This window comes from Amblyomma americanum, chromosome 7, assembly GCF_052857255.1.
Source record: "Amblyomma americanum isolate KBUSLIRL-KWMA chromosome 7, ASM5285725v1, whole genome shotgun sequence".
Classification (NCBI taxonomy): domain Eukaryota; kingdom Metazoa; phylum Arthropoda; class Arachnida; order Ixodida; family Ixodidae; genus Amblyomma; species Amblyomma americanum.
The window spans coordinates 98,153,874-98,181,236 of NC_135503.1; the positions used below are offsets into that span (position 1 = coordinate 98,153,874).

The 27,363-nt window shown below is 48.2% G+C and overlaps 1 protein-coding gene across 1 annotated transcript in view; it reads right to left on the reverse strand.

Annotated features, from left to right (window-relative positions):
• The window catches only part of LOC144097966 (dedicator of cytokinesis protein 3-like), a 62,173-nt gene that overhangs the window by 6,625 nt on the left and 28,185 nt on the right, over positions 1 to 27,363 (reverse strand). Inside the window, exons 7-12 of the mRNA XM_077630556.1 lie at positions 24,139 to 24,348; positions 15,447 to 15,536; positions 12,683 to 12,787; positions 9,633 to 9,774; positions 8,466 to 8,686; positions 5,263 to 5,526 (exon numbers count right to left, since the gene is read on the reverse strand). Of these exons, the coding sequence (XP_077486682.1) occupies positions 5,263 to 5,526; positions 8,466 to 8,686; positions 9,633 to 9,774; positions 12,683 to 12,787; positions 15,447 to 15,536; positions 24,139 to 24,348 (1,032 nt within the window). The remainder of the gene's footprint in view (positions 1 to 5,262; positions 5,527 to 8,465; positions 8,687 to 9,632; positions 9,775 to 12,682; positions 12,788 to 15,446; positions 15,537 to 24,138; positions 24,349 to 27,363) is intronic.

The following is a 27,363-nucleotide window of genomic DNA, read 5'->3' on the forward strand; positions in this document are numbered from 1 at the left end:
AAGCCTATATCGCTTCCCCTTATTTCACTGGCACGGCCCTGGTAAAGTGCACGGAGAGGCCATTGTAGGATGGCATAATTGGAAATATACCAAAGGCCCGTGAGCCGTCAAATCCAGATATTAATTGGAAGAAATCGGAGGGCGCTGCTAAATTATGTCCTGATGTCAATGTTGAGGTCGCCAGTGAAAATGGTGAGGGCGAGGGCCCAAAAGTGATGCTGGCTGGAAAGGAAGTTTTCGGAAGAAGGAGGGAAATTACTGCTTTAAGCGTTGGTCCCACAAGGTTCACCAAGGAAACGCTAGAAGCAGGGCAAAGAGACGATGAGTCATTGAAGGCCTGTTAGGCGAAAGTAGGGTAGCTGTTCCATGGCAAGCACGGCACTTTGCACTCGTATTCTGTTGAAAAGGGTTTGCTGTACCGCCTCTATCATCTCGCCTCTGGCAGAGAGGTTCAACAGGTAGTACTTCCCAAGTCTTGCCGATCACAGGTGCTAAGCTGCGCCCACGATAGCCCATTGGCGGGGCATCAGGGCATGAAGAAGACTACAGATAGAGTTTTGGAAGAATTCTACTTGCCGGGAGTGCAGGAGGAGAATAAGAGGTATGTCAGGTCGTGCGACTCCTGTCAAAGGATGTGTCCGAAAGGCAAAGTAGGGAAAGCTCCGTCAGGATGCATGCCTCTTATCGACACTCCATTTGATGAGGGTCGCTGTCGATATTGTCGGCCCGCTGTCGCCCACATCGATGAAAGAGAATAGATATATTCTCACTCTCAATGATTTTGCCATGCGGTATTCCGACGCCGTGGCTCTGCCAAAGATAGATTCGGCAACCGTGGCAGAAGGTTTGGTGGAGATGTTTTCACGAACAGGTTTTCCGAGAGAGATCCTTTGTGACCAGGACTCCTCTTTCACATTCGCAATGACGAGAGAGCTCAATGATCTGTTGGCACTGAAACATCTGAGCACGACCCCTTACCAATGTTACCATCCAACGTGCAACGGGATGGTTGAGAAATTTCCTCACTATAAGTAAAGGCCAGACAAACGAGATATCGGGCATGGTACAAAGTGGTTGTACTTTTGCTGCACGGCTCTGTCGCATCGCTCTTGGTGCTAGCCTAGAGAAGCTGCTATGTCAACACGGAGAACTGACATCCCCTCCAAGTGCGCGCAGGTGGCGGCCGATGACGGATATCGATAAACAACAAACTGGCACCCCACACGTGGTTACTGACTGCGGTTGCTGATAAGCGACGGCGGCCCGATAACACATTTGTGTTGTAAGGGAAGCTCAAGCGTCCAACAAGTTTTTTTTTTAATTTCAAATGCGCGCTCGGCGCTCAAGGGAGTGTTAAAAGTTGATGGAAGGGCCGCCGTTCCGCACTATAATTAAAGGCGAGACAAACGAGATATCAGGGATGCTACAGCGTGGTTGCACTTTTGCTGCGTGGCTCTGTCGCATCGCTCTTGGTGCTGGCCTTGAGCAGCTGGCTGCTATGTCAACGCGCAAAACTGGCATACCCTCCCTGCGCACGCGGGCGGCGGCCAATGACGGCTATCGATAAACAGCAAACTGGCACCCCACACGTGGCTGCTGACTGCGGTTGCTGATAAGCTGCGGCAGACCGATAACGCATAAGTGTTCTACGGGAAGCTCAAGCGTCCAACAAGTTTTCTTTTTACTTTCAAATGCACGCTCGGCTCTCAAGGGGGCGTTGATAGTTGATGGAAGGGCCACTATTCCAGTCGAGACGGCACTCCCACTCGGAATAGTAGCGGTGCCGGGAAGTGTCGGTAGCCGACGGAAGAGCCGACGCCATTCATGAGTAGTTTCTCTTTGGCTCTGATGCATTTGACTAGTGCCGGCTGCGTTTCACAAGTTTTGAATCTAGTGCTTCGTCAACCATCATTTGTGCTCCGGGTCTGGTAAGCGACCGGCGTTCGTTCACAGCAATGTTCAAGATGGCTGCCATTGCTTACGCCGATGAAACGAACAGCCCCGCGCTGGGCCGCAAGTTCAACGTTCGCAACGGGTGATACAGGTGTGACAGCTGCAGCGAGGAAAATTTTCAGCCATTCCACACGATGTCGTGATATGGCTGTTTGCGAAGTGTGGGATTTCGCTGGACGACGACGTTAGAACGACATGCTGTGGGACTTCAGCAGCGATCACGATGGCAGTGCTAGTGAGGATGATGGCGGAAGTGTGGACGAGTAGTCCAGTGACTAATACATTTTCGGTTTGGAATGTGACCACGGGCACGCCCGCGCGTGGCAGCCGATAGCGGCTGGCGATAAACGGCAGCCGCTGGATAATGCTATCGCATTCAACTATTCAAGGCCAAGCTTAAACAACCTCAGAAGTTTTTTTTTTATTTTTTGGAAATGTGATTTGGGGGGGTCGACTTACATTTGAGTTAACTTACACAATCGTGTAAATACGGTACATATCACGAAGAAGCCACCATAATGACTAGCTGCTGCTGCACTTTTTATTAGGGGTGTGCGAATACCAAATAGTACCTCTCGAATCGAATCAAGGAAAAAACCCGAATATCGAATCGAATATTGAATAGTAACAAATTTATTCAAACATGCGCTGAAGTGCTTATAATTTATAAGTTCTCATGCAAAAAAAGCAGCTGCTGTACGTGATCCGGTAACAGCTTTTTTTTGCCTGGACGTGACAACGTTGCCAGCTGTAGAAAATAGTTTTTCACTAGGAACTTGTGTTGCTGGTATAGCCAGGTATTTCATGGCCATTCTGCATAGACCGGGAAAGTTCTGCTTGCCTGTTTTCCTCCAGTACGCAACAGGGTCTTCATCCCTGCTGCAAACTGGCTCTTGAAGGCACAGCTGAAATTCATCAATGTTACCTGGTTCACAGTTGTGTCTCTTCCCAGATGACACTGCAAGTTTGTCGATATTGTCCCAGATGCTGGCACTACGCTGCTTTTGTGCTGCAGATGTTGAGAGCTGAGCACAGTCACTGGGTGGTGGGGTTGACGAGCTCTGCAGCTCACTCCATGCAAGTTCCAGAAGCCTCGTTTCTAGTAAAGCTTCAGTGCAGAAGATGTTTTTGAATCGTGGGTCACATGCCGTTGCCATGATGTACACTTTTTGCTCATTATGGTTAGGAAATTTTGCCTCAATACTTTTTTGTAAATTTTTTGCGAACAGTGACATGTCGTCATCCGCTGCAGCACAGTCCTTCAGCACCATGCTCATTCCGTAAAAGAGTGGTATCACCGAAGACAAGGTTGCGTACTTCTCCCCACTCAGGTCTTTTGTTGCTGATGCAATTGGCTCAAGGGCCTTGACCAGTCCAGCCACCGTTTTCCATTCCTGTGGTGTCAGGTTGGGTACCACTGTCTCAGAGGTAGCAAGTTCAAGGCAAACTGCTTCTTAGAGCTGAAGGAGACGTGACAGCATGTCATGCTCGCTATTCCGCCTGGTGTCTGGACGAGCTCCAGGAGGGGTAGCTCCATCCACCTTTGGCAGTCCTTTAATCTTGCTGCAGCTTGGGCACTGTGCTTGTAATGGCCCACTATTGCACGGCATTTAAGAATGGTGATCACTCCTGTAGTTTCTTCCTTGGCATCCTTGATGGCCAATTGCAATGTATGGCCCAAACACTGCATGGGGGTACACTGAAAGTCCCGGAGAGCTGCGCGGAAATTTCGTGCATTGTCCGTCACAACAAAAATATGTACCTCTTGCAGTGGCAGATCCTATTCACTCATCATTGCTTCTAGGTGTGCTAAGATGTTGCATGCAGTGTGACTGTTGACTGTCAATCACGTGCTGGTTGCCCAACGTGAATGCCCGGATTTCGAAGTTCGAGGTCAAGTAATGGCACGTGAGACTAATGTAGCTCTGGTTTGACCTCCACGTCCACATGTCACTGGTGAATGACAGAGACTGTACGCCTTCCTGCAGGTCAGCATGAATTCGGTGCTTGACTGCTCTTACAGTGTCCGTGTACAGGTCGGGGTGATTGTTCTTGAAAAAGTTGTCCGAGAGAGGACCTTGTACAGTGGCTCCAAGTCATGCATTAACTCCTTGAACCCTCGGTTTTCAACAAAGTCGTAAAGCTGCAGGTCGAGTGCCAGCATCCGCGCAATCCGCATCATGACTTCTTGCCTTCGGCGCTGTGACCACTTATTGGCCATGTCAAACTTACATTTGATAGAAGGCTGCGATGTGCTGCTGAAACTTGTTCGCTTCCCGCTTTCAACCAAAAATGTGCTGTGCAAAGTGTAATGTTTGTTCCTTAGGTGGCTTGCCAGCGGTGTCGTTGTGCCCGACGGTGTTCGAAGTTTGGCGTTGCAAGTCTTGCATGTCGCTTCCTTCGGACTATCCTTGACTAAATGTTTCCAGATAGCACTTTTTGTGCGATCAGCCATGTTGCTGAGACAGGCACTGCACACAAACCAATACAATCCTTTCGCACCTTTGGTCCGCAGGCCTGAACGAAACAGCGCGGAGATGCAGAAGACAGAACTATAGACAAACACAACTGTGAAGCGCTGACAGCGCGACGGCGTGGGCGCGTGTACAGCCAGGAGTGGGAAACTTCTTGCACTCGACAGATGGCGCTGCGTGCATTTATACACACAATCATCCGTTTTCTTCAGTGCAGTGCTGTTATTTTCTAGTCGTGGCATGCTGCTGTCTCTTCTGAAAATAAGCATTTCAACATAATTGCCTGCCTTATGAATGAATGCATCTTCATTGGAGTAGGATGGTCCGTGACCTAAATGATGAATAGGAGTAGACGCTGCTCTTTTCATGGTCACTAATAGTGACCTCGCAGGCTGCTGTACCGGCGTTCACCACAAACTTTCACAGGAAAATGAGTTCCACGCGTGTCGGCAGCAAGATAGATAAAGTCTTTAAAGGTGCACACCTACCATGACTTGTGTTGTGCTATGGTTGCTGTCGCTCGTGACTTGTGCCGCTAGCGATGTTCCGGCCGCATGAAGTAGTGGATTTTTTTTCGGCTTTTCATGATTCGGTTTCGTCACGTGTGCTACTAGGTTTGTGCTATTGAGAATTTATTTCCGCCTGCTGTGCGGCGACTGTAGATTAAAAATGTGCATCGCACGATCAGAAAACCGACGACTGCACTGGAGGATTGGGAGGAGGAGGAGGAATAGCGGTCACCCGAATACCGAATATTCGGTTACTCGAATAATAGGTATTCGGTAATGAAATATTGAAATAATAAAATTTCCTGTTTATGCAAACGAAAATGGACCTGGTGGTACTTGGCCAGGCCGCCGTTGACGGCTGCCTCGATGGCACCTGCCAGACGCATGCTGAGGGGCGCCAGGGGACGTTGGGGATCGCGTGAGTGCAGTGCCACCAGGCGGCGCAGCTCGTTGCTCATGGCCTCCACGGCTTCGCAGGCGTGTGCCAGAGGGGGCACCCACTCGGTGTGCTGGCCCACCACCTCGGCCCAGGGCAGCAGACCCGGCAGCGTGGAAGCCGTCTCCAGCGTAGTCCGCTCCAACCACAGACCCTGCGTGTGTGTGTGGAAGAAGCCCTCTCGCTCAGTGACAGCTCTTCTGTCCAAATGAGCTTGTTGGCAGAAGTTTTGCACTGATAGGATGTTGATGGAGACATCCACAGAGTGAAGGGGTTAGGATGGGGGTGTAAGGGGTAGAAGAAGAGCAGGGGGACAGTGGGGAAGCTAATAGCAGGTGTGACAGAGCAGGGGGTGCAGCAGTGCAGCATGGTGTATCATGCAGCACCAACTGTGGCGGTCAAATACAGAGGCACAGTAAGGATGGGGAGGCATGCAGCTACAATGTAGCACGGCGAGAGAGGATGAGGTGCCTTGGCACGATGCAAGAGGGCGCTGCACTGGCGGCAAGCTGTGGAAAGGGTAGAAGGGGGGTGTTAAGTTGCACAGTACAATAGCTATCATTGGGTTCTTCCATTACGCAGCAGAGCAGAAATATTTGTGCTTTTTTTTCCGCTTTTCTTCCGGGTATAGCAAGAAGGGTCCTACTGAGCATAATTTTAATCAATTCCTGAGGAAAAACCATTGATGCAGCACAGTTGTGACCTTCCCTGAGGCTTATGTGCTAACTTCAAGAATGAATCAAGGTTATTGTGGGATGTGGACGACAGCAACAAAGAGCATACCGTATTTACTCGCGTATAACCTGCCCCTGCGTATAACCGGCACCCCTAACTTTGAGCACCGCGAAAAAAAAAACTCATGTATAACCCACACGTTTACCTGAAAAAAAAAACGCTAGAAAGATACAACTGCACACACAGTGATCATTTCATTTTCAGAACATTTATTCAAACAACCACCACTATATCACTGGTTATCCGATTCTCAACTGTCGCAGCTCTCACAGCTGCCATCCGAGGCTTCATTACCACTCTCAATAACGTAGCCTTCCTCAGAACCATCCATGCTGTTACTGATGGCACATTTTCTAAAGCTGTTACGCACCAAGCCAGCCGGTATCGCTTTCCACGCATCCATGATCCACTGGCACAGCAATGGAATATTGGGCCTTTGAACGCGTCCCGTTGGTGTGAGTGCATAAAGGCCGTCGGCCATCCACTGGGCATACAGCCGCTTCACGTGTGCCTTGAATGGCTTGTTCAGGCACACGTTGAGTGACTGTAGCATTGGTGTCATGCTGCCAGGCATTATAACGAGGTCAGTGCCAGTCTCGGTGAGGCGAGCCTTCACATCAGTGCAGTGGCCTCGAAAGGAATCCAGTAGGAGCATCAACCGGCGTGCCAACAAGGCACCTGGTCTTCATTCCCAGATTACTCACTCAAAGCCCATTACTGACGAGGCCACTGTTCATCAGGGAATTTTCTTCCACACACACCACGATTTCGGGGGGCAGTGGTGTGCTAGGTAGGGTCTTGTGTTTGAAAATTACATACGGGCGCAGTTTCGTGCCGTCAGCCGAAGCAAATAACATGACTGTGCAGCGCAGCTTGGCATTTCCGCCGGTCAGCATGCTGACTGATTTGGAACCCTTTTTTTCCATGGTCATGTCCATCGGCATTTCAAAGTACACAGGTGTATGACCAGCATTTCCCACCTGAGACAGCAAATAGCAGTGTTCCTTCCGAAGTGCGATGACATATCGTTGAAAGTTCCATCCCTTCTTTAATGCCTTTGGCCCTGAGGGTTCAATAAATGAAATGAAATTTTTCCTCGTTGGCATCAGGAAGCCGCTGGCACATGGTTGTTCGCCGCTGCATAGAAAATCCATGTCTTCTCATGAAGCGCTGAAACCATCTACGGCTTGCACGAAACTCGCGTGGAATGTTCATTTCCCGGGCCAACTTCAGGGCTTCCATTTGTGCCATCTCATTCGAAACAGCGTGGCCCACAACTTCAGTGCTCCTCAATGAATTTGGCAAGCTGCGTCTCGAGGTGGGGCTACGCACCAGTCTTCAAACCATGAAACGCTTGCCTGCCGTTGTTGTTGCCTAAAAAAGGATGGCATATACCCCCGGTGGGGGATTGGCCAGGGTTTGGTGCAGATCCAAACAGGAAAAAATTCATCGCGGTTTATCTCAAGCAGCTCAAGACTCTCTTTTTTCTTCCTCCAGTCGCGAATGCACGACTCGTCAACATCATGCTGTCTCGCAGCAGCTTTGTTGCCGGTTTCCTCGACAGTGGCTATGATCTATAGCTTCTCTTTCGCTGTGAAACACTGCCGCCGAGTTGCACTCATGACACCAAAACAAAGCAGGCAAACAGTGCAAACTGGAGTGTAGTACACGAAACAGCGCCTGACACTAGGCTCAACAACGCTGGCTGAAGAAAACATGGCCAATGGCGTGGGGAAGAATAAACAGACTATGCATGTGAATTCGGCTATGCCTTTCATTGGCCCCTCATTGGCTTGACAAGCGTCGATGACGATGGGGATGGCAGACTACACAAGGGTGGGTGCCGCACATTGCGGTGAAGCCGACAACCCACCCCCGAAAAGAAAAAATTCGCAGATAACCCGCACCCCAACTTTTTAAATGCGTTTTTTCAAATTTTGGTGCGGGTTATACGCGAGTAAATACGCTATTTGCCTCGCAATCCTAGACTTCGTGTGTGCCCCGATGTCATTCTGCGGGAAGTATACCGCAACGGCCAGGCGCTCTTTACTAAGGGCATTTCTTTAAAAAATAAATTTTTACTATAACCGAAAAAAAAATGTACAGTCATCTACAGAAGGCGAAATAAGACCACAGCTTTACCTTACTATATCCGAGTTTTTACTATAACCGAGTTTACTACAGGGGATTCTAATGTACTATTAAATTTACTGCTACTTTTATACTGAATTACATGTTATATAGCACTCATAGGCATTTTTCTGCAAGTTCGGTATATGCAGGTTCGACTGTATGTGGCAGCTAATGACACAAGTACAAAAGTGCACTGGTAGCTCCAAGGTAGCACGTAATATCTACAGGCTGCCGTTGACCCGTGCTTGTGGGCATGGTAAGGACAGAGTTGAGGGCAAGCACCTTGAACTCGTTGTCCTTGTCAGGTGGCCCATCCCGATAGACAGGTCGGTCAAACTGGAACGACCGCACGCGGTTCACCCGGAAGTAGGCCCGTACCCGCTCTGGGCGCCCCTCCAGCTCTGGACGGGGTTCTGGCAGAGGGCGCACACCACACACCTGTACATCTGCAGAGTGGCAACCAACATTACCCAGGCAGCCAAAATGCATGAGAATAAACTTGTAGTATAAACAAAACAATGCATCACGTCTTTTCAAACTTGCTCACAAGCTTGCATACCATTTAGAAGAGCGTGGGTGCACCTACTCTGTAATTCTGTGCAACTATGGATTATGTACAGGGTCTACAAATACGCATTTACATGCACAACTGGGCTCACTTACAATGAAGGATCATTTGGTACAAATGAAAGCAAGCTGACCGTGACAGTACACATTAAGACTATGGCACTGATCCTGAAATAGCCCGAAGATTGAAATCTTGAGAACTGGTTAGAGCAAACATTTGGGTGCCACAAACTTGCTTATGAGCAGCAGCCTACAGATGAGCTCCAGACAAAAAGCACTGAAAGGTCAACGTCGCTCCTCCTTCCCAAATACATTACACCAATGCAAAAAAGGGATAAAAAACGAAAAAAAAATCTTTCCCTCTCTCCTTTTTCTCTTCTGCCAGCTTGCTTTACCTGTCAGACAGATGAGACAGACACCGTTGAGGCCTGAAGCTACCCACATCTGTGAGCAATGTTCACAGTGTATGGTTCGGAAGCCACGAAGAAGCCTTCATTTTTCTTATTTTTCTACTTGGCCCGGGGAAAAAAAAGAAAAGAAAGAGCCTCTGGTCAGTTCCATAATGCCAAGTCAACTCAGCCAAGACGTCAGATCCACATCAGAACCATTCTGTGGCTTGCCAGCAGAGATGCTCTTACACTGCATGGATGGTGTTCAAGCAGTTTGTACAGTGCTCACTGCTATGCTGACTGCTATGCTCACAGTGAGGTTCCTTCTTAATAATGACAGTATTACTATGATGAACGCAGGGCGTGGAAACCACCCAGTTGGGGCTTCAGGAAAAGAAAAGGCGGAGCTACCAAGTGTGGAAGCTGCACAACGCACACTGGTCGCCGGAGGTGAGCAGGCTGGTGTCTGGTGGGGCATTGTGGGTCAACAGCTGTGCCTCGGGGAACTGGCCCTGCAGGCGCTGGCTGAAGGCACCCACCTTCTCGTACGACAGGCCACGGTAGACAAACACCTTGTTCTGCACCACAGTGGAAGTAAAAATTGACCACTGGTTATTGCACCTGTGTAACAGAAGATTCAGTGGCAGCTATTTGTGGTGCTGACTGTGCCCTTGCCATGCCACAAAGTAGTGCCTTCTATGACCAAAAGCGTGAATGGCACAGGTGCTAGTCTGCGCTGCTGCACACATGAACACAGAGGGCGCCACAAATCGGCAGCACAGCGCTAGTTCGCGCCGCTGTCTCCACTTTTCTCCTTCGTGTTACACCGACAATGTTGATTGTCGGTTAAAAAATCAAAGGTTATGAAAAGCAGATGAGCGATAGGTATTCCATCAGTTATCCTCGCACTGCAAAGAATTTTTGAGCTAGCTTCATTAACAACGAACATATTGGCAATAAAAAATGATGCTCCGCCTCTCCCCATTAACGCATAAACTCCAACACACCAGAAAAAAACCCAACAGGATGGGATTGCACCCCACACAAGAATAAGTCCTGCGTTGATGCTCAGTTTAAAGCCTTCCGGCAGGTATCAGGCACTGGCAGTCTGATTCACTCCAGGCAGCTCGCTCATGCATGTCATTACGATTAACATGCCTGAGTTCGAAGCACTGCCTGTCACTGGCTTTGCAGCACAAAGGCATATTCATCTCAGGTAAACGACATGGCGAACGGCTCCGGAAACACTGACAGAAAGAACTGGCAGTGGAAAAAAGGAACCATGTCGGCAGAGGGCAACCTCACGCATGCCTGGAGATTCCGTGCAGCTACACGAGCAGACTGCTTTCACGACTTCCATAAGTGTGTCCGTGACGTTATGGCTGTCGCTAATGGCAGCGTGTGGGGGCTTGTCACTCACCATAACATCAACAGTATACTCAAGACGTATGCACTCTAGAAAATCGTTACAAACACCGTCACTACACAGAGATCTATCGGCTCGTGAATTTTAAAACTTACGGTTTTTAGAAATTAAAATCACCAGCTCCACTCCAAGGCCTCAAACCAGCAATCTTCAAAACTGTTTCATGGTCCCTTTGAGCCTTATTTGATTACGAGGATGTAGAAACGCCCTTGCACTGAGATTTCAGTGTGTGCTAAAGAATGAAATGATTGGCATGTGATATGTGCGGCTTACCGTCCTGAAGTGACACACAGGATATGCGGAGCGGCAGAGAAAGAAACAAACCCAGGATCCTTTACTGGGACATGCTTAACAGTTGACTGCGTTGTGTCACAAAGCAATCAAATGTTTTATTTTCATTTGAATGAATCGAGCAACCTAAGTTTCCAAGTAACACAGAAACATGACAGCACCACCCATGGGCGGAGAAAAAACTTGGGGGCCTTCCTAACCACATTCTAAAAGAAGGAAATGCAACAGAATTTGAGAGTTTGCCTACCCCAGTAAAATTCCGAACGACCCCCAAAATATTGGAAGTAGGCCCACCCCAGAAAATATATAAGGTGGATCAAGCTGTATTAGTGGTGATTCATGGGTGGACTAGGGCGTATTAAGGTGGCATAATGGGTTGGGTTAGTATTGCCCCATATGATGATGTAATGAAATGTACTGAAACTTTCAAGTCCAGATTTTCAAATTTGAAGATGTTGACGATGTCACAACCCTCTCAACCAGTCAGGAAATTTTGTTACGGAGCAACCAGATATTTTTTGTATGCCGACAACCTAAATGCTATTGCATTAAATAGCATGGTTCACATAAGCAGGCATGTGCGAATAGTGTTATTTTAGTTTGAAGCGAAATTGAATCAAATGTTTCGAATACTTATAGCACAGAAAATATATTGAATCGAATGGAACGATAGGCACTTAAAAAAATCATGTATTTTTCTAACACACAAGGCCATTACCTGAAAAAAATAAAAAGAATGCATTGAACATCATTGCACTCATTGAGGCATGCTGATGTCCTGCAGAAGCGCCATAGAAAATTGGGGAGTTGGCCTATATCCGGAGCTGACAGGCCTATATCCGGAGCTGACATAATTTGGAGGGGTTGTGAGACCTATTATGAGACCCCTGAGTGCTGGTCTTAATTGCGATCGTGTCGCTGCACAGCTATTGCTTCTTAGCGACGACCTTTACCTTCCCAACACCCTCCCACCCAGGCTCCTATAGCTAAAATGCAGCGCAAAGATGATGTATGATTATAAAACATTTATTTCAATGTGATGGTATTTCAACATGCACAAAATATTATTGAGCAGTAGCTTTTGGTAGTATTGCCAGAAAACCTGCATGGGGGAAACCTGACACCTCCATTAAATGACTGGGGGAAGGCGTCCGCCCGCTTTTCTTTGCGCATGCCTATGCCTGTTAAACGTATGCATTGTGCGCCCAGTGCCGCCCCGCGCCAGGCGTCGGAAAGGGGCACCCGTCACAATGTTCCTTGCGCTAGATTCCTCTTGTGCTCATGCCGTCGTGGTTGATTCGCAAATTTCATGCGGAGAAGAGCAGCTGCGGCCCCTGCAGCCTGCTCAAACTCGTTTTGCGGAGATCAAGAGAACAGCAGGCCCTCCAATTAGAGCACAATGCGTGTCTGTTGCCGCGAGCAGGTGCAGACCGGTTCCAGCATATGCGCGTGAGCACAGGCAAGTGACGCGGAGTTGGGGTTTCGGTTGCAAGTGTGTCGCGTTGCGATCCCGGAGTACGAAGCAAGAGTTATAGAAACGCTATTCGCTCGGGACGAATACTTCGAGATTTAGAATACCAAACATTTCGTTCGAATCGAATACTATTGAATACTTCGCTATTTGACGAAATATTCAAAATTATCAAATACTTGCACAGGCCTACACATATGCTTCACTGGGCCCCTCAGTCGTTTTCATCAAGGTGTGAACAACACTTTTCAATAACTTACAACAAGTTTTCAATAAGCGACAGACGCAGTGCACTCACCCGCAGGAAGGAAGGAAAGCCAAGGCCAACAAACCCGACCCGGAAGTACTCAGGTTCCGGTCGCAGCTCGGTCAGAATGTGCTCTAGGAACTTGGCATGCATCCGCTGCACAGTGATGAAGCAGACCCATCTCACTGCACACGCACCCACCCACACGCTGTCTCCAAAACAAGGTAATCGACTCCTAAGTGTTTCCATTTCCACAATAAAGAAAATGGTCATTTTAGACAAGTTCTTTTAATTAAAATTTCTTACTTCAATATGAATGCATAATTGCAAATAAGAAAAACATCTCACGCTGAGCTTATCAGTCTTTTCAACATCTTGTTGCCAACCATGGTTGTCGTTCAGTATCCTCAAAATACAGTAATCCCATGTTATAACGAAGCCAGCGGGACGGCGATAAAATTCGTTATAAGCGGTAATTCGATATAAGAGGCCACCTGACAAAAGCTAAAGCAGTCGAGCTTTGATTGCGCCGCAACTGCGAGGAATTCAAAATACAATGTATTCAGTGAAGCAAAACTTCATTCAGGTGCAAAAACGGCAATGACCTTTGGCTGTTTCAAGTTCTTACCGGGCACGCACAACCCCTGCCCTAATCTGACCAAGCATTGCACGAGGCTGTGGTCGCCGTCCATGCAATCAACCTTCGCAGTATTTCGAATTGAGAAAGCAGTGGCCGCTTTTATTGGGGGGGGGGGGGGGGGGTCATGGAAGACTACAAGAGTATAGCGATGGAAAGCACCGCATATGCCATAGCTTGAGCCTGAGGTTGTGTTTGTTGTGTTCAAAAAACAATAAGCTGCTCATTGTGGGTATGGAGAGCGATCGTGAAAACTGAACGATTTTGCAGTAGGGGTTTTGCATGATTACTGGGAATTTTTTCTCGAGGTGTGCAGCCGTGAATTTTGCAAAACGAGAGTTTTTTGGCGCACCATTATCGAAGACACTGTGCTAATTCTATGGTTCGAGTGTTGGCGTTCGCGCAGCGTCGCGTCCGCGCTGTTGACAAATGTCTAGGAAAAAAATTCAATGACCCTATCATGCAATTAGACCGTTTATCTAGTCGGTGGCGCGAATCGAGCATGACCGGCTCGAGAAAATTGCTGGGAAACACCATGGTTGAATAGTTGAGTTGACCCGCCATGTTGACAGCCTGACCTGCTGCTGGCGACGCTCGAATTTTTCGTGCTTTCGGCAAGTTATGGGTCAATTTGCACCGTCAAAAGTGCAATAAAGCTAGGGGCGGTATTTTATTGCAATGCAGGCCGATTATGGCGAGCGGCGAGCAAATTTCTAGACCGGCTTCCCCAAAGTCATCTTCCCAAATTGTTAATGTAGCTCCTCACGTAGAACATGGCAAAGGGCATGCGACCAGCAATCGCTTGCGACCAGACATCAGCTCGACAACACTGTTGGTCACACTTGCATGCGGTCACCTTCTCGTTTGAAGTGAAAACTCTCAAGAATGACGTTTTTCGCGCGCTTTCATGAGTTTCATCTGCTTTGGCCGATGTGAAACGGTTAGACTTAGCGACGACTACGGCAGGCGGGGAGCAGCTCAGTTCGTTGCTCGGCGCGTCCGCGGTTGGCGTTGCTGCTGAAAGCTTGGCTCGCTCGCTGATTGGTTCAGCAATTTGCGACTTGCAGTTGTAATTCTGGAAAATCAAGCAGCGAGTGACTGGCCTGCGACTGTCACATTTCAACCAAAAGAGTCGCACAACCTCTGCAACTCGCAAGTTTCACGTGAATGGGCCCATAATCGGAGCGACACTTCTTTTGTGCTTTTTGGCATGTTTCAGCGCCAGAAGTGCTCTTCAGAGCGGTAAAACTTTGATCATCGAGTGCATCCCACGGAATGCTACGGCACAAGCATTTGTCCTGCCTCCTCTTCATCCTGCGTTCTTCCCGCGCAATGCTTAATGTGTTACAATGAATTGCAAACCTGCCCAAGCCTATTCCATTCTCGCGCAAGTCTGCCCGCAGTCTTTTGGCTACTTTTCGGCACTGAAGAGACTGTGGTTTTCTGGCACCACAAAGCATTAGGAAAACTTCATTTTCATGCAGATTCTGTCATGGCGGACACCAGCGATGCGACTGCGACTGAGATTAACGGTTCAGGTGCGCTGCACCATGAAATCAGACAGCTTCATTTCGCTCCGCTGTAAACAGCTGGGGCACTCGACACTCGCTTTGTACCCGTTACTAGGCAGGCCATCGGTCGTAGGTTTGGTACTTTTAAGGCCTGTTCTGTGCCTCCATAAGACTAATTCGGCGGCGGTATTAATTTGGCATTGCATGCGCAAAAGGGTCGCCGGCATTCGGTGGCGGCGATGTCCCCGCTCACCACTTCACTCTAAGTAGGTCAAGGTCTTCATGCGCGTTGAGTAATGAAGCTTAAAATGCATGTGTTTGAATCGGGACCAGAAGAAATTTCGAGTTAAGCGATATTTCGAGTAAAACGATTTCGTTATGACGAGGTATTACTGAACTCTAGTTATGGGCATCCCCAGGGCAGCAATGGCATCACAAAAACATGTGGCAATAAACGTGAAATTGGGATTAGCCTCGTTGAAAAGCTTTCCCAACAGTCACTAGCACACATGCAACAACCTGCCCAAAATGTCAGTCTACTGAAACATACAGATAATGTTTGTACGCACCCAATTTTGTGGCTTTGCTGCAAGCAAACATGCCCCCCTACAAGAATGCATAACAGAGTGATATTGTACACTAGACCAGCTTCGGCAGCGGTGCTCACCAGGATGGCGCTGAGCTTCTCGTAGTCAAACAGGATGCCTTCGTAGACAGTGGCTAGTTCCTTGCAAAGTGGTAGGCCTTCTTCCCAGCACTGCGGTAAGTGACAGGGAGGATTTGAGTCCTCTCAACAATGCCCTCATAAGGCACAAGAAAAAAAAAACTGAAATGAGCACCCTCAGAAACTTCTGTCAGGTGATATTCGGCACAAACTTCAGCCTGACGTTTGTGTGAAACTGGCCCACTGAAGTGGAAAACTGGTAAGCATAGGAGTTGACTGCACAGTTATACAATTGCAGTGGTACAACTGTTGAAACCAAACTTTTTGCAGAATGCAGGAGCCGCATTCCCGTGTTCCTGTTGCTATTAAAGGAGGTGCAGATACTGACCAAGCCTAAAGCAGACATGCTCTTCATCAGCCTCGTATTGTTTACTGCCGTGCCATTACATGGCGCTCTTTTTACTATAATTAAGTGCCCAGTTTGCCAACGGAGCTCGCTATGCGGATTAATGTTAAAAAGAAGGATTAAATTCTTGCAATGCTTTGTCGATTAGTACACTGGTAGTTTGGTACTTCATCTATTCTAGAACTATATTCATCAAAATATTTCATCATTTTTTTTGGGCCGCTGTGGTGGCTGAGTGGTTATGGCGCTCGGCTGCTGGCCCGAAAGACGCGGGTTCGATCCTGGCCGCGGCAGTCGAATTTCGATGGAGGCGAAATTCTAGAGGCCCGTGTACTGTGCGATGTCAGTGCACGTTAAAGAACCCCAGGTGGTCGAAATTTCCGGAGCCCTTCACTACGGCGTTCCTCATAGCCTGAGTCGCTTTGGGACGTTAAACCCTAATAAACCAAACCATTTCACCATTTTTGCAGCTTCAAGCTACCGAGGGCTAAAGCACTTTTCTGCAACGAATCGGTGCAAACAACCTTGCCACCATGTTAGGCTGCAGAGCAGTGGATGACATAAACTGTTCTCAAACACACCATGTATCATGTAGACAAAATTAAACTGCTACTTTTGCACCTAATGCATTAGTGCAACCATGCTTTAGACTTCTTTTGCGAAAGTCTTAGTCACTGAGTGACATCACAAAGTAGGGGCAGATCGGTAAATACAGTAAAAGTTCGTTAATTCGAACTTGAACGAGAAGGCAAAGTTAGAATTATCAAATGAGTGCTAGAATAAGCGCTTACTGCGCCCCGCCACGCGAGCAGAACCCAAAGCCGTCACACCTAGACTCGTTACCGTGAGCTAGGCGCTACTACATGTTTGTGGCGGGTGGTTGAGAATTAAATTCATGCGGTCCTAATGGCAAATGAACTAAACTGATCGGCCAGTCATGCGCCAGAAACAGGTACTGGAATGTATTCGCGTGAGCGGAGAGCTCTAGTGCCGGAATATGTGATGATATTTATGCTCCAAAACATGTTTAGCTATGGGGAAGGGTTGTCAAAATTAAAAGTAATCACTGACCGTTGCGGATGCCGACTTTTTCGAATTATCAGGAGTTTTTCCCCATTGAAATACACAGGGCAGTGCCGGGACCCGGGCGTCAGTTCGAATTAACAAGCTTTTACTGTTGTGCGAATATTGTAATTTTCGAACACGAACCATATGAAGAAAAAATAGCTTCGAATATCGAATTGAATTTCAAATATATGTTCAGTACAAAAAAAATTATTCAGAAAGTGATAAAAAAGCACATGTTGTTGTCCTTACTTTTTTCAAAAAACAGTCAAAACTCGATTTAACGAAACCCTATTTAACGAAAGTCCCGATTTAGCGAATATATCCCGATTCCCTTTCAGACTCTTATAGGGTCTAATGCTTTGACTGACTCGAGATAACGAAACCAATTTCGTCATCTGTAACAATTTAACAAACGTTTTCTCAAAAAACGAGTGTGAAAATGTGTTAATTTTCGGTCTATTTTGTAAAGAACACTCCAAAATTTATTGATGCAAGCCAACGGCAGCACCGCGGACCGCCTTCATCCTGCTTTTACCAATCTGTGCGGCGCAAAATGACACGGCCGGTCCGGAGGAGAGCGAGCGCTCGTCGTGAGCTTGCGGACATGAAAGCGAGATAATTTTGAGTTGAGTTCATCAGATAGCGCCAGCGGTAAAAAAGTTTTGTGTCGCATGCCATAGATGGTGCTGTAGTGGCTTCGTTTGCGGATATTACCCTGTGCTTTCGCCCTTCTTTCTCTTTCCGTTTCTCTTTGCAAGCGTCGTGTTGGCTGTGTCATGTTTGCCCAAAGCTCAGCTTGTTAGGCCTACAGCACCTACAGTCAGTCTAGCCGGTCTGAAGCACGAGATGAAGATCGACGTTTTTGTGGCAGTTGAGATGGTGGCGGCGGCATGGGGAGCAACAAAGCAATCGGTAGTTGTCAACTGCTTCAGGGCTGCTGGCTTTGATACGCTAGGCTCTGAAACTGCCAAAGCTGCGCTGGACTGCGCTAGTGCCATGCACTAGCACGAACATGCCTGGCAGTATGGAAGCTCAGTGCATGAAGTGCCCATAGAAATAAGTTTCGACTACATCAGCACCGACACAAATGCAGTCATAACGACAGTTTTCGATGACGCCGGTATCTTGCGGCTTGTAGGAAGCGTGGAAGTAGAGGCGGCCAAAGATGCTGACGACGACGATCACGAACACAGTGATCACGCTCCAGTGCCAACACTAGGTCAAGTGATGGATGCCCTTGACCTGCTGCGGCAGTTTGCCAGAACACACGAGGGGACTGAAGATGTACGGGACACACTTCAGGCTTATGAGAAATCCGTGCGGCCATTGCTTACGAAGTGCACGCAAGCAAAGATTACCAACTTTTTTGCTGGTAAATAAATTTGTGGTGACCTGGGGCCCTTCTTGTTGCACTAATAATTTTTGTTTCTTTTCATACGCGCTAGCAATGTCGGTCGTCTCTGCTGGCCGCAATTTCATTTTCGACATATTTATGATTCGCAAATATGATGCCGCGGTAGCTTTCTGGATGCTGCTGCACTATATAATCGATTGTATCGAATTAAGTGACTGACAAATGCATCACTTGATTTAACAAAGTTCCCGATTTAACGAAATAATTTGCGGCTCCCCTCAACTTCGTTTAGATCGAGTTTTAACTGCAGTGTATGGTCTTTGCAACTGAAATAAACAAAACTAGACTGCCTCAGCATCGTATATAAAAACATGATGCGCACAGTGTATACTAATTGATTAGGCCACATAACAGCATCCTAGCTGTAAAAAGGTCATGCAAAATGAAATGCACAAAATGACAAGACTAGCAACAAAAAATAACACGATGGCTAGCAAAACCTCATAAATTCTTATTTCAGTGGACAGAAAGAAATGCGTGGATTATCTTAAGGTGAATTTATAAAATGCCACGTGGCTCCCGAAAAAAAAAAACTCCCGAAGATGCGAAAATGCGGTAAAGCCTTACGAGGTGGCTCCATCGCGCAAATACCTGTAAGCCAGTGAAGAGCGCCCAGTTCAGTGTGCTGGAAGAACAACGCGAATGCAAACGAGAAAAAAGGAAAAGGAAATGACCAGCGACGCCCCAGTTGGCATTCGAAAGTGGCGCGGAGCTGGGATTGGACTACTGGCGAATGCGTGGGCCGACAGCTGCAGTTGCCACCTACCCGCGGTGAAGCTTATAAATCGAATTTACATGGCCAGGCTATATTTTGGCCTAGTGATAGGCGCCCTCCGAACGTTGTCACGCCTGCCATTACACTTAAGAAGTACGTGGGTTACAATGCACCTTGCAATAGGCGGGATTTTTACACGATCGCTTTCCCAGTTGTGACACCTTGACTCACCCCTTTGGGAGCCCTGTGCAAAATTCCTCGAAGAGGCCTTCCCGTATATCGTGGTTGATGAAATGAGATGACAGAGGTCATGCTCAGAAAGTTATGAAGGTGACAGGACGAATGCCATGGGTGTCGGCATTACGCATGTAAGATATTACGGAAGGATAAAAAAAACGCTTTCGTGTTACGATTGTTTGAAGTGGGTCGTCGCGCCATCTTGTTTGCAGCATGTGTGTTATATAGGAAAGTCCATTTGCAGAATTTTGCACGAGGTCAAGCCTAGTGGCCCCGGAATGTGATCGGTTCATGCAAAAAATATGACAGAGAAGGAAGGGAACAGGTCCTTCATATTGTTTTCCCGGAACTTTAAACTTGATCGTCAGATAATCTGCCCAAACACTGTGGTTTTGCCTCGGTCGAATTTGTGAAAGTCAGTGTCGCATAAGACCGCTGGCGAGTGTAAGGAAATTTGCAAATATTTGAAAATTCTGAAACATCAATTTCTCGAATACAAATCGAATATCAAACATATTCAATTTGTATTTGAAATTTTGAGTACTCGCACAACCCTAGTAATAATGAAAACATAGAATGCTGCTTATAAGAGACAAACACTCTCCCCGCTATGTCTCTGTTATAAAATAGGTTCAACTGTATTTGATATCAAAACGAAGTACTGACATCAGTAAAGCCCAAATATAATGCAAAATAAAAAAGATTAAAAGAAACAGCAATAAACAACCCTGCAGCAAGAGTGGTTAAAAACAACACGAACACATTATAAAAACAAGGCAATGTGGCTGGTCAAACAGCAAAAAAAAAGATAGCTTGTCTTGCCAGCTGTCAAACTGCAATTGGTTACAAGTGCACAAGGCCAGTTTACTCCCATCACAGTAGAACCTTACTGTTCACTTTTCATGGGACAGCGGAAAGAAAACATACCAGCCAGGAGACATAGTAACCGGGAAACGCGCACGAAAAAAATGAACATTGTTGTTTGCCACTTTTTTTTCTTTTCTTAGTAAGGTCAGCATGCATCTCTCACAATCATTTGCATGCACAGCATGTGCTGACTGACCGCAGCCGGCTGACCGGGCAGCTGTTGAAGTAAAGAAGGCAGCAGCAAAGTGGGAGGGCACGTGGAGCGTACGAAGTTTGCGCACTTCTGTGCTGCTCGGTGGCCACTTTAATCGTACACAACCGTTGTCTGCTGAAACCTAGAAATGGCATTATATTATGCTGCAGGCAACAGGAAAAACATGAATGACAAAAACATGCCTCAGAGCCAACCCACGTGACTATATCCCGTACTTAGATGAACGGCTAGCTTTTTGAGTTGCTTACGATCCATGGTGCAAACAGCCATAACACATACCTTGTACAATGTCCGCGCCATGTTTACCACAGCATAGTTACGTTTACATGCCTTCGGTTGTTTGCGCTGGCACTGCAGCAGCGTTAGAACTGCACTAATATAGATTATATTGGGACTAGAAAAAGAAACAAGAAAAATGTGTCCCAGCCCTGTAAGTGTGCTCGGCATCAGTGCGGCTGCAGCAAACCGGAAGCCACCGAGCAGGGCGATGGCCAAATGCCAGTGATGTCTATACTTTGTTTCATGCATCAGGTGAAACACTGTCAAAGCTAACACCTTGTTTGCACTGTATACATCCCTGATCAAAAAGTAGTGCGTTCCTTGCGGTGAACAAAAAGCAGCAAGTGCTTTGCCTGCAGCCTTATTACATGATACATTCATTACGAGCTTGAGTAAATGCGCTTTTGCTGCTAACGACAAGCTGTCACTTTATCGTGCCATAGATGACTTGGCCACAGAATACGTGCAGAGTAACACTCCTCCCTCTATTTTTTCACGCGGTGTGGGGACTGCCCCGCAGCCTCCCCTTGTGGTTTGCTTTACCGCGGTGCACCCTCCCACGGCTTCGCCTCAGGAGGGGCGCGCCACGCGACTTTCCTTGGTTAGTTACCTTAACTAACAAGAGAGGGTGCTAGCATTGCAGCGAGATAGACTGCACGCGTGCGAGATGTAGCTTACAGCATCACTCTCTTCGGCTGGGATCGGCGGCGCGACCGGATGTTTTGCAAGTGGCTCCGCTCTTCGCCAGCGCGGCGAGGAGGCAGCGGGAAGACTTGCTCCCATACATCTCTTTCTGTCCGGCCTCAGAGTATCCCTTGCCCTAGTGTGGGCGAACATTCGCTCGTAACCTTCATGGTGAGTCGGACGACCTCGATTCCTTAGCGTGTTTTGTTGCTAGCTGGCGTTACTGTTGCTGTAGCAATAAATGCCTCTTTGTGTCAGCCAATGTGTCATTCCTTTGTTCCGTCAGAGCAAGGCCCACCGTGGTCGACGTGAGATCGGTAGCGGACGCGATCACAGGGTGGGGTCTGGCGGTTTTGAACTATGTCAGCCGCGGTTAAACGGAGAGGACGTATTTTTATTTCCCCAATTAAAAACCCCATATCTGGCAGCCAAACATGGGGCCTGCTCTTGGAACATTGGACGACTGTCTGTTCGGTTTGAGGAACGTCCTTTGTCCGGACTCAACAACTGCTAAGCCTAGTGTGAATTTTGATCGCTAGACCCTGCGGCATACTTTCTTGAGTGCGAGGTGTATTGCGCTGCAGTATGTTCGAACTTTTCGACGTGATCAGCATGTTTTTCGTCAAGTTTTCCCTGGAGTTTCTTCACGACAACCGCTTGGTCCGCATCAAGGGAGCGCGAGGCCTAGCGCGCGCGGAGTTGCTGAGCCCGAAGCGAGTGAGTACGGAAGCCGCGTGGGTGGTCAGAGTTTTCTGAATATATTTTTCTCTGCTGTCTCTTTTTTGACTCTGGTAGTCATGGCTCTGGGAGCCGAGTGGCCTGGGGCCACGTGTGCCTGTAGGAGCTCGCTAGTATTGCAGCTCGGCATCAGTCGCTCCGACACCGTCCGATATGGTGGGCGCCGACCGTTCATAAGCTGCTTCGACCGCTCAGAAGCTGCTTCGTGCAGTGAGCAGGGTAGGACCACCCCACAAAGCTGATGTCTCCTCGCGGCTGCACGCACGTAACCCGTCTCGGGTGTTTGTTTTGTTCACGGTCATTGTCAGTGGTAGCCAGGCCTTTTCGGAGCTGCCTGCACCATGTCAGAAGAAGCACGACCACCGGACCGTGGTGTTGGGAGGGGTACACTTTGCTGCCCACCCGTTTTTTAACCTCAAACGAACTGAGCCGTCTCATTCAACTGAAGAAAAGGCTTTGTTCACTCGAACTTTGCGTTTGCGTAGCCGCCCGACACGTTTTACTAGCAAGTTAGGCAATGTGCCACGAGGCCCTTGTGGATGCCGTTTCCCCTCCGGTGGCCTAGGTTAAAGGCACGCTGAGAGCGTTTCGGCAACATTGCAGATCCGGTGGAGCCACCCAGGCTTGCTGTCTGGTGCACATCATCTCGCTGCCACCTGTTGCGACGGAGCAGCCTGTATCCTGTTCGCCGCATCCATCCGAGGCAGCTGTGGCGAGACCAGTCAGCAGTCACCTCCGGCTTCTGTTGCCCTGGCGACTGCTGCGGAAACCTGGCCTGCAGTTTTCAACCGGCCTTCTCTTCGCGGGCCTGCGGACACGAAGTCCGCAGGCCATACGAGTCGTCCCCGCGGAGACCTTCACGCCACCTTTGGAAAACCGCGGAAGTCTGTGTGGACACTGTCGATGTGACCTCCACTGCAAGACCTGCCTCAAGTGCATGAAGACCAGGAGGCTCCTCCATAGCATGTACTTTCAGGCACGAGGGTCTATTTAAGGTTGGGGGGATGTGGGGACTGCCCCGTAGCCTCCCCTTGTGGTTCGCTTTCCCACGATGCACCCTCCCACGGCTTCGTCTCAGGAGGGGCGTGCCATGTGACTTTCCCTGGTTACTTGTGGTTAGTTACCTTAACAAGAGAGGGCGCTGGCGTTGCAGCGGGAGAGACTGCGCGTGCACGGGACGTAACTTATAGCTTAGAGCATCATGCTCTTCGGCTGGGATCATCGGCGCGAGTGGACGTGTCGCTCGTGGCTCCGCTCTTCACCAGCGGGGCGAGGAACTGGCGGGGAGACATGCTCCCGTATCTGGTCTCATCCGGCCTCGGCCTTGCCCTAGCGTGGGCGAACTTTCGCTCGTAACCTTGCTGGTGAGTCGGACGACCTCGATTCCCTAGCGTGTTTTGTTGCTAGCTGGCGTTACTGTTGCTGTAGCAATAAATGCCTGTTTGTGTCAGCGAGTGTGCCGTTCCTTTGTTCCCCCAGAGCAAGGCCCGCCGTGGTTGATGTGCGTTCGGTAGCGTACGCGATCACGGGTTGGGGTCTGGCGGTTTTGAACTGTGTCAGCTGCGATTAAGTGGGGAGAACGTATTTATTTTCCCCAATTCAACCCTACAGCGGACTACTTCCGTACCTTTTACAGCATTGCACCTGATGTATGAAACAGAGTATAGTGTGTCCTGCTTTGGCCGGTCTGTCATCTCCGTACCATGCACATGCTAAAAGTAGGCTGTCAAAATGCTGGCATGGAGTAAAGCACTAAAACGACGTGACAGTCGCAATGTAGCATGAGGGTACGTTGTAACAGTTGCAAAGTAACAGCCAAGTGTGTTTTGCACGAGTTTCTATGGCAGCTTGGACGTGACCAGCTCATAAAAATGTAGCAGCCGAGAACACTCAGCACACGGGAAAGTAACAATGGGGTTCTACTGTTATAGTAACAGCCTTACTTTCTTGGCGATTAGTGTGTGCTGAATTGTGGTTAGGCCCAGTCGTGAACAGCATTCACTGGAATCCTCATCCAACACCAGTGCATACTACGAAATGCCCATTAACGTGCTGGAGCGAAACAGGACTTGCCTTTCCACGGTCAAAGTAGTGCAGCATGCGCAGGTAAAGCTGTTCCTTGAGACGCCCTCTCCCGCTGTCCTCCCAAGGCAGCAGGTCGGCATGCAGGCGCAGTGCAAAGGCCGCCTCAGCAAAGTGCTCTGCCGGCAGGTGCAGTTCACACAGCTTGTGCACGTAACGCACAAACATCTCCTGCCTGCCCGCCTCCTCCCGGTAGAAGCACTGCAGCAATTGTGCGTGCACACATCCACAGAATTTCACTCAATGTATATAGGCTCCCATTTACGGTGCGTTTGATACCATATACAACCTTTGTCCGTAAAGTTTCGAGACTGATTTATTTTCTTCTCTAGAAATGATTCCCCAAAACAAATGCTGGTGCGTATGTGTAGCGCCATCTTTTCGGGCTAACCTGAGCTATTTACGTTAATTGCTGTGGCAGCCGCTAGATGGCACTACATGTAGAAAAATACGTTGCAGCTAGTCATCTGCACATTCTACTGTGAGTGAATGTGGAGAGATGGACGTCCACCTCGAACAGCTTGTAAAGATTAAATTCTGTGTGAAGTTTGGAAAGACAGCCATACAGACGTATGAGCTCCTTCACAACGCTTACGGCAACGAGACATTATCACGGGCGCGAGTTTTCGAGCGGCAGAAGAGGTTCGTTTTGGGGAGAACGTCGGTGGAAGACGACACAAGGCAGGAGCGCCCTTCAACCTCACGGAATGAAAACAACGTGGCTCGGATAATGGAAACCGTACAAAAAGACCGCAACATTACAGTCCGCATGCTATCAGATGCTCTCTACATTATTAAGACAACATGCCACCAAATTTCGCGCGAGAACTTGGGGAAACGAAAATTGAATGCCAGACTTGTGCCGCACTCCCTTACACAGGACCAGAAGGACGTGCGGGCATCAGTGAGCTCTGATTTGCGCTCCGCGGCAGTGAAGGATGCCGCATTCGTCGACAGCATCATTGCTGAAAACGAAACATGGTGTTTTCAATACGACCCTCAAAGAAAGAGCCAGAGCGCCGAATGGCAGTCCACAAGCTCTCCGGCGTCGAGAAAGGTGCGGCGACAGAAGACCAAAACAAAGATGATGCTGATAGCTTTTTCAATGCCAGAGGTGTCATAAACCACGAGTTCACCCCACAAGGGCAGACGGTGAATCAGGAGTTTTAATTCCGTGTGCTCCAACACATGCGTGACGCACTGTGACGCCGTCGCCCTGACTTATGGGCATCTGGGCAATGGAGCATTGAACGCATTTTTTTTAATGAACTCAGTCTCGGAACTTTACGGACAAAGGTTGTACAACAACTAGCTAGCATATATAAGCCAAGTCACACTTTTGGTTTTGGTTGTGACATGACACAACACAGGACTGAAACACATGCAACTTCCATGACGCCAACCTTCATTCCTTTGCGGCTTCGTCCTTATGTCAGTCCTTCCTCCCATTGCCCTATAGGTAGCGCCGTCTACTGCTTATTCTTGCAAGTGCAAGGTTCACTAGGGCCTTCCTGTGGTAGTGTCTGCAGCTATAGGTTTGTTGCAGCAGATGCCTTCACCACCACTTACTACTAAGAACCCTACCACCATCCGAACAGGATGCCTTCGGGATGTCTATGGATGTACTGCTAAGTGCATAATGACACCCTACCCAAATCATCATCAACAAGCTCAAGTGTCATTGCGCTGTTTTGCTTTTGAGTGCAGGCACATACCTGGGGCGCCAAAATGGCCCCTGAAAATGCAAAATATGTTTGAATAATGATAAGCAGTCATTGGAGATAACAATTCCTTAGACTTACGCATTCTACTCTGTTTTCTGTTTTGTATTTCTCTTCGTGTTGGCTTCAGCCAACGAAAGCCTAGTACATACTGAAAGACTTGCAGCTCAAAGCCTTTCTCGGAAAGAAGCAATGCAAGTTGTTACAAACTGTTTCTTCTTTGCTAACCAGCCAATACGAAGGCTAGCAATCTGCAGCCACTGTTTCGATGCCAATACAGCAGTCCTGCGATTACAAACACGTCATGTTTTCACAACCATACTTCAGATGAAGACAGGAGAAAAATGCCCAGTCAAAGCAGCAATAATGGTCCCAAAAACCACGCCTACATGCTAAATATCCTTCTGAGGTACCATGTTCAGACTGCCAGAAAGCACAATAATTCAGTGTACCACAAAAACAGGACTATAGGTCACCAAAATATAGGTCGAGCCCCCAACTAACCTATCCTAAAAATTAAAAAACTTTTTTCAGTGAAAAAATTACCGAAAGATATCCTTACCTTGAAACAAATGCGACTCAACCGATTGCACAATGGTGACAGTATTTATTGCCATTTAAATGCTGCCCGTATGTACACCCGGCCAAGTTTTAAACAGTATCACGCGGCCATCGACCCATGTGTTTGTCAGCACCTTATCGACACAGCACCACTTTCACGTGGATGCATTCAGCAGTCACAGGCAGCGATCTTGCACGCAGCTCCCGGACGAACCCCGCAACCTTTCCACCCAATTCTGGATGCGCTGCGGTCCGCCCACAAAATGATGTTTTCTTTTGGTTGCTGCAAGTTGTAATACGCAGCTTCTGCCTCTGCCAGTACCGAATGCTTTTTTCGGATACTCCAAACTCGCGCTGTGCCGCCAGGTTGCCGTGAGCTTCCATGTACTCAATCGCGTTTTTCTTGAAGTCGACTGTGAATTGCAGTCGCCTTCCGCTCATTTTGAAACAAAATGTGAAAAAGCAGCCTTTAGTCAAAATAGCTTTGCAACAATGGAAACGCAAAATGGCGGTGCCACGACGTCGCCATGCTGCGGGGGCTGCGCTGCTGATGGCGATGGTGATGGAGGCTGTTGACTTCGGCTGCCCATTGTTGCAAGACTTCCGTAGTTTTTCTGCCAATGACCGGTATATAAGACGGGGGTCGACTTTTCGCCATGGCTTTTTGAAAAAAAGTTCGACCTATATTCCGGTTTTTACGGTAAGTGCAGAATGACAATGTAAAGTAATTTTCTCATATACCTGCAACAAAAAGCTACACATTCTGTTCTATTGCTCACAGAGAAACGAAGAATCCTTCTCTGGTCTGAATCACAGACTTGTTCCCGCTCAAATTTAAGTTTAGGAAGAGAAGCATTCTTCGGTTCTGTCTAAGCGATGCAAGTCTGTACACTGATGCTGTTCAATCAATCTATAAGATTGCAGTGCAAGGTCT